General features: G+C 43.7%; 2 protein-coding genes across 2 annotated transcripts in view; one reads left to right on the top strand and one right to left on the bottom strand.

Moving 5' to 3' along the window:
- The window catches only part of MPHOSPH10 (M-phase phosphoprotein 10), a 30037-nt gene extending 25088 nt beyond the window's left edge, over positions 1-4949 (bottom strand). The window contains exons 1-2 of the mRNA XM_007949901.2: positions 4861-4949; positions 1960-2632 (exon numbers count right to left, since the gene is read on the bottom strand). Coding sequence (XP_007948092.1) covers positions 1960-2632; positions 4861-4949 — 762 coding nt within the window. The remainder of the gene's footprint in view (positions 1-1959; positions 2633-4860) is intronic.
- A 397-nt stretch (positions 4950-5346) lies between these two features.
- MCEE (methylmalonyl-CoA epimerase) overlaps positions 5347-7280 on the top strand; it is a 14836-nt gene continuing 12902 nt past the window's right edge. Inside the window, exon 1 of the mRNA XM_007949902.2 lies at positions 5347-5389. Coding sequence (XP_007948093.1) covers positions 5347-5389 — 43 coding nt within the window. The remainder of the gene's footprint in view (positions 5390-7280) is intronic.

The raw sequence follows: 7280 nt of genomic DNA on the forward strand, positions 1-7280 counted from the left end.
ATATCTGACAAGGGACTTATCTCGAGAATTTATAGAAAACTCCAACACCTCAATAACAAAAAGACTAACAATCCAATTAAAAAAGGGCAGAAGACATAAATAGACACTTCACCAAAGAGGATATTCAAGTGACCAACCAACATATGAAGAAATGCTCATGATCATTAGCTATTAGAGAGATGCAAATCAAAACAATAATGAGATACCACTTTGCTCCAGCACTAGTAGCAAAGTTCGAAGAGACTGAAAATAACAAATGCTGGTGAGGATGTGAAGAGATTGGGACTCTGATACACTGCTGGTGGGACTGTAAAATGGTACAACCATTGTGGAAAGCAGTATGGCAATTCCTTCAAAAGTTGGAACTAGAAATCCCATTTGACCCAGCGATTCCGTTACTAGGTATATATGCTAAATAAGTGAGAACCGTGACAAGCACAGACATATGAACACTCATGTTCATCGTAGCACTATTTACAATAGCCAAAAGATGGAAACAACCTAGGTGTCCTTCAACTGAGGAATGAATAAGCAAATTATGGTACATACATACAATGGAATACTATGCAGCCCTAAAGAATAATGTAGAATCTGCAAAACACAACATAACGTGGATGAACTTGGAGGACATTATACAAAAGGACAAATACTGTATTAGTCCGTTATTGTAAAAGTTTATCTATGGAAGGACATTTTCTTTGTTGGTTACCGGGGTGGGAGGGAAGGGGAAGGCAGGAACACTGTTACACAGAGAGAGGTAAGTATTGATTTGGGTGAAGAGAAGGGCAATGTACCAAATGTGAGTGATCAATATAGTGGCATTGAAGAAGACAAAGACAAAGAGAGGTATGTGGGAGGTACAGACAACAAAGATGAAGCCTTTTGCAGAAATAGTTATGGTGTCGTCAGTGAAGGCAAACATGGGTGGGTATACTGGTGGATAGATGGGTGAACTAGTAGGTATGTCTATGAAGCGGGGAGTGTACCCAAGAACATGTATAGGGTTGGCAGACAATGGTCCTGTAAGTTTATGTGTATGATCTGAATTCCCAGGTGTATAGTAAAGCTGACAAGGGGCCAGGTTGTAGTCACTGCTTGGTCTAAGCCAGCTACCCAGAGGAACCAAGTAGTTGAACCTGTGGGCTCGGGACCATAGTCGCAGGGGACATCAAGCTCAATTGGCATAACATACTACACAAAACATTGTTCCACCTCCTACTTTGGCGAGCAGCAACTGGGATCTTAAAAGCTTGCAAGCTGCCATCTAGATACAATGTTGGGTCTCTCCTCATCAAGAGCAAAGAAGAATGAAGAAAACCAAAAATTCATGGAAACACCTAGTCCTATGGACTGGTACACCATCTGATCTGCAGCCTATACGACTATGAGACCAGAAGAACTAGATGGTGCCCAGCTACTACTGTCAACCATTTGGAAGGAGATCTATGTAGGAGATCCTGGATAGAGATGGAGAATAATGTGGGACAAAACTCAAAGTCATTTGGAGGAAAAAAAAAGGGGGATCAGTTTTGCTTGTCTGATAGAGCCTGGTGGAACCACTGACTATGGTCCCTAGCTGACCTTCAGGTCTGGAATTGAACCCACACTTGTGGCTTCTAGCCAAACAATAGACAGGCATATGAGTCGAACATTTACCTGAGGTAGATACACTCCTTTGAGAGAACAATGATGGGAGAAAGAAGGGCTGCTTAATGCACAGGGAGACAGCTCAGGGGGCATGGAGGGATGGAAACAGGGAAGAGATAACTATCAGGAGGAAATATGAGGGAAAATGTTGCATTGTGGTAAATTGTGGTCAATGTCATGAGACAAAGTGTATGTGAACTGCTGTATGGAAAGTGAATTTGCCCTGTAAATTTTCACCCAAATCACAGTTCAAAAAAAAAAAGGAAGAAAAAGAAAAACGTACTCTTTTCCTTTGCCTTCCCAAAACTTTACCTTAAGTTTTTGACTTCCAAATACTCCTCCTTCATCTTCATCAGAATCAACATCTTCAAAAAAATCAATATCTTCCTCCTCATCATCTTCTTGTTTTCCTTCTTTTTCTATGTTTTCTAAAAAGGTCTCCATTTCAGATAGTTTGAAGAATTTATCATCTACTATTGACTTCTCTCTTGGTTTTCTAGGCACTTTGTTTTGTACCTTGTTCTGCTGCTCCAATTTGTTGATATCAAAGTCACGGTCTGAATCCTCGTCACTAAAATCTGGGCTTTTCCTCAGATCAAATTTGTTCAGGTGTTTCATGCTTTCTTGTCCTTCAAGATCATCAACACTCAGATCTGACACTTCTCCCTCCCTCAAGTCTTGTTCTAGGTCCTCCTGCCCATTAGTCTCCATCTCTGAGCCATCTTCTTCACACTCCTGCTCTTCCATCTCTGGGAGAAGACTGATATCCTCATCTTTAATTGTTTTGCTAAGTGCATTCTGGAAGTACCGTAAAATTGGTTCATTTTGCAGTTCCAGTTGTTGCCAAATTTGCTCATCATCAAAATTGTTAATAACCAGTTGTTTCAAAGGACTTCCACGCATACTACCATCCTCTAGTATTTTATGAAAGTCATAAAGTATTTTTGTTAAAGAGATAAAGTTTGATGCCAATGCATCTTGAATCCTAAGGGAGAGAGGAAGGAAGTTAAATGAGATTTAGAATTATAGGCAATATTTTCACAGCATTCTGAATTAATTTTTTTAAAAAAAGGCCGAACTCTTGTGGAAATCTAATTTGAATGGTGTTATTTTATATATAGACTCTGACCTACAAGAACATTTTCCTCTTGAGAGCCACCCTGAAACACAGAAACTATCTACTAAGTATCTGTGAATCTGCTATATAGATTTTCAGCAGGAACACCATCACAGATGTATTTGCCTTGAGATATACAGTGAATTTGAGCCTTAAATTCTCAAATCTGCTACATTATATGTCATTCCTTCTTTCAGTCAGTTAATAGTCAACATTTGCTTTGCCTGGAGTGGTCAGGAAAGAGCTCGCTAAGGTGACATCTGAGGTGGTATCTACAGACGAAGAGACAGCCTTGCAAAGATCTGAAAACATATATTCCAGGAAGAAGAAACAGCAAGAACAAACTTCCTGCGAAAGGAACAACTTGGTGAGCTTGAGAAACATAAAAATCTGGATGGCTGGAATGTGGTGAAGTAAGTAGCAAGTGAGGTTGGAAAGGCAGGTGGGAGTCAAATCATGCAGAGATAACAGTATGCTATTTTAAGTGTAATGAGAGTTATTCAGCAGAGGAATAAAATTGTATGATTTATGCATACAAAAGATAGTCTATGGAGGAAAAATAATGAAGGTAGGATGATTAGGAGGTTGATACAGTGATCCAGGCAAGGGATGATAGTGGCCTGTGTTAGGGTTAAAGCAGTAGAGCTAGTGAGAAATAATGCATGCAAAATACAGTTTGGAGATAAAACCAACAGGATTTGCTAAAGAATTATATGCAGAATTGAGAAAAAGGAAGACATCAAGGGAACAGCCTAGCTGTTTGCTTGAGCAACTGGAAAGATGTTGTTTGTTATTATGTGCCATGGAGTCGGACCCAACTCATAGTGACCCCTCCTTGGGTTTCCGAGGCAGTATCATTACGGAAGTAGATTGCCCCATTTTCCTTCCGAGGAGTGTCTGATGGGTTTGAATTGCCAGCCTTCTGGTTAGCATTCAAGTGTCTTAGCTACTATGCTACCAGAGCTCCTACTGGAAAGACAGAGATGCCAATAATTGAGATAGGGAAGGCCTGGATGGTGAAATGTGGAGAAGGGATTTCAGGTGAGGGAAAGGGTGAACCAAACCAACAGTTCTATTTCAGACATTTGTTGTTGTTATATGCCGTCAAGCAGACCCGACTCACACTGAATTTAAAATGCTCAGAGTAAGTGGAAGTAGTTACTGTGAGTTTGGAGCTCAAGGGAAAAGTATGGTGTCTGAAACATCTGGAAGTCACAATTTCATGGACTGTCTTTGAAATTCTTCAACAAATCACAGCACAGAGAGCTTGTGCTGGAAGAGAGATTAAAGACATTCTGAATCTCAAGAAACTCAGTTGCAAGGTTGGCTAGACAACTGACATACTACCACTTTCAATAAAGAATGATGAGGGTAAGCAATGGGTGCTTTGGAAGGACGGGGGAGGAAAAAACCAACCTAGTGAGCCATGTACGGGGGGTGAGAGGCGTAGACCTCCAGGAAGGTCTTTGTTGTTGTTGTTGTTATGTGCCGTCGAGTCGGCCCCGACTCATAGCGACCCCTCCTTGGGTTTCCAAGGCAGTATCACTATGGAAGTAGGATTGCCCAACCTTCCTTCCGAGGAGTGGCCGGTGGGTTTGAACCGCCAGCCTTCTGGTTAGCAGTCAAGTGCTTTAGCCACTATGCTACCAGAGCTCCTCAGGAAGGTCTCTAGGCGTCAGGAAGGTCTCTAGGCGTCAGTAACTCCGCTTACAACTGGGAGATCTGCATTGTAAAACTTCTAACAAAACTTATAAAATTTTCCTTGTGATTTGGGTGCAATTTTCCAAAGCAGATTCATTTGACATGCAACAGTTCATACAAACTTTGTTCAGCGACACTGATTACAATCCCCAACATATAACAGCTCTGCTTCTACTTCCTCTCCGTGGTTACCCCTTCCCCGTGTCCTTCCTTATGGATTCTTGTCTGCCTCGCTTTCTCCTTGAGCAAATTTCATAGTTTAGGGGAACATAAATTTCACATAAAATTTTGGGAAAGGTGATCCACACTTGTCTTCCTTTCCCTTACTCCAGAATTAGCCTAGGGCTTGCAGCCCGGGCCCACGTGACACCCAAGTTCTGGCTGTGCGCACTTACGTGAGGAAGCACTCTGGCCGTTCCGCCGCTTTACTGACTACTGTCAGACATCGCTTCAGAGTCCTTCGACGCCACGTCTGCGGCGCCATCGCTGTCACAAGCTCCCGATACTGCACCGCATGTAAGGGAAGACAGCCGCCGGAAACAGTGCTTCAAAAACATTCGTGTGGAAGCTAAAACCCAGAGAGAAGTGGTTCCGACTCTCACAAGTTCCGGACACACCCCTCAGCCAGAGCCAATTGCAGCGCTAGAATTTTCTCGCGGCTGGCGTAAAGAGGCGGAGCGGGAAACCGAAAATAGCAACTGGTCAGCCAGTATCTTTGTCTTCTGAAGGTTCGCCACACCCACTAAACACGTCTGCCCCGCCCACGGCCTTTTGCCTGGCCCTTGGAGATCATCACGTGTTCTTACCCAGGTTGTTGCACCCATGGCTGGTGTTTCGGCCTAAGAGGCTGTGTGAACTTTTCAAGATTCGGGGATCCCGAGATGGCGCACATACAGAAGGCAATGGCGGCTGCGTACGTCGTAGGTGAATATTAGGTGGCGCAGGGCGTGGCGGGGCGAAGCGGGGCGGGGGGCGAAAGTGGACCGAAGAAGCCGCGAGATTAAAGCCCTTATTTAATGCACTATCGCTCCAGAATTGCATTCCGCGGCTGCTGTTTGCACCTCCAGGCATAAGGTAACCTTCCACTAAAGTCTCAGATTGCCCTGGGTATTTCCGTATTGTATTAAAGTCTCACAGCACCTGGGAGGTGGACACCGTTGATGTTGCCTCATTTGGTACGTAGGCCCAGATAGGCGAGGGCACTGGTCCAGGCGGTTAGGTAAGGGAAGGACAGGGGTAAATGCAAGAGGACGGTGAGTATTATTTACTGCACATAGGAAAAGACTAAAAGAAACCAAACGATGGCCAAGTTCTGAAAGAAAAATTAACGCTGACCTACTAGCTTGTCCGGTGCCATACTGGGAATATAAAAGGTTGTTGTAGGTCGAGTTCCAAAATAATGACTAGAAAGTTAGCTGTAGCACAGAGAGAAATTTTTAATAAGAGTATAGTAATATTAGGAGCTCTGGTAGCATAGTGGCTCAGGCATTTGACTGCTAACCAGAAGGCTGGCGGTTCAAACCCACCAGCCACTCCTCGGAAGGAAGATGGGGCAATCTACTTCCGTAGTGATACTGCCTCGGAAACCCAAGGAAGGGTGGCTATGAGTCGGGGCGACTCGACGGCACATAACAACAACATAGTAACATTGCAAGGTGGAGGCACACGGGGCAAGAGGCATCGAACACCATGTGTGTCTTCCTGATCCTTACAGGCTAGGGATTTTTATAATAGTTTTAAGGCCGTGGTACATGATTTCAAAAGACATTACACAGGCAGGTTACTGGTAAGATCCTAACCCTTTTGCAAAAGTCAGGAAAGGGAACAAGGCCGTGATAAATGTCTTTCGATAGACCTCAGCTTCCGTCAGGCTAGGTGCATGTGCAGTCTCTTTCTAAGTAATAGAGTCTGTGTGTTTGAATATGAATGCCAGGAGCTCTTCTGCACAGTATTCTGCTGTTTGCTTGATTGCAGTCTTGGTCTCATCTTACACTGGCCTTCTTAGTTCATCAGGCTGTAAAAGAGAGCAGGAATGCACAGGCTACAAAACGCTGACCACAAGGGTAGTAGGCTAGAAGACATCTCAAAAATGTCCTATTGTGAGGAAATGCCATTTAAGTAGTAAATTTGCATTTGCATTTCTTTTGCAGTCTCCCTTCCTTAGTCTAGGGATCTGAGTAATGTGGTTGCCCTGTCCTGTGAGCTGTTCCTTTCTTAGTTTTATGATCTTAGGAATGCAGGGGTAGAATTCTTGTTATTACAGCTACAGTAGTAGCATAAAAACCAGAAACCAAACTCACTGCTTGGGGCAATTCAACTCATAGTGACCCCTCCTGGGTTTCTGAGGTGGTGTCTCTAGGGAAATAGATTGTCCAGTCTTCCTTTCAAGGAATGATTGGTGGGTTTGAACTGCCAGCCTTCTGGTTAAGCAGTCAAATACCTTAGGCACTACACCACTAGAGCTCCTGATAGATACTGTTGTTGTTATGTGCCATCGAGTTGGACCCATCTCATAGCGACCCCTCCTTGGGTTTCCAAGGCGGTATCACTACGGAAGTAGATTGCCCAACCTTCTTCCAGGACAGATTTGTTAGACCTTTTAGCAGAGCATAATACTCTTAGCATTCTTCTCCAACACCACGATTTAAAAGCATCAACTCTTCTTCGGTGTTCCTTATTCATTGTTCTACTCTCACATGCATGAGAGGCGATTGAAAATACCATGGCTTGGGTTGTTGTTGTTGTTGTTATGTGCCGTCGAGTCAGCCCTGACTCATAGCGACCCCTCCTTGGGTTTCCGAGGCAGTATCACTAC

Source organism: Orycteropus afer, unplaced genomic scaffold (genome assembly GCF_000298275.1).
Source record: "Orycteropus afer afer isolate SDZICR_OR568_19922 unplaced genomic scaffold, OryAfe1.0 scaffold00256, whole genome shotgun sequence".
NCBI lineage: Eukaryota > Metazoa > Chordata > Mammalia > Tubulidentata > Orycteropodidae > Orycteropus > Orycteropus afer.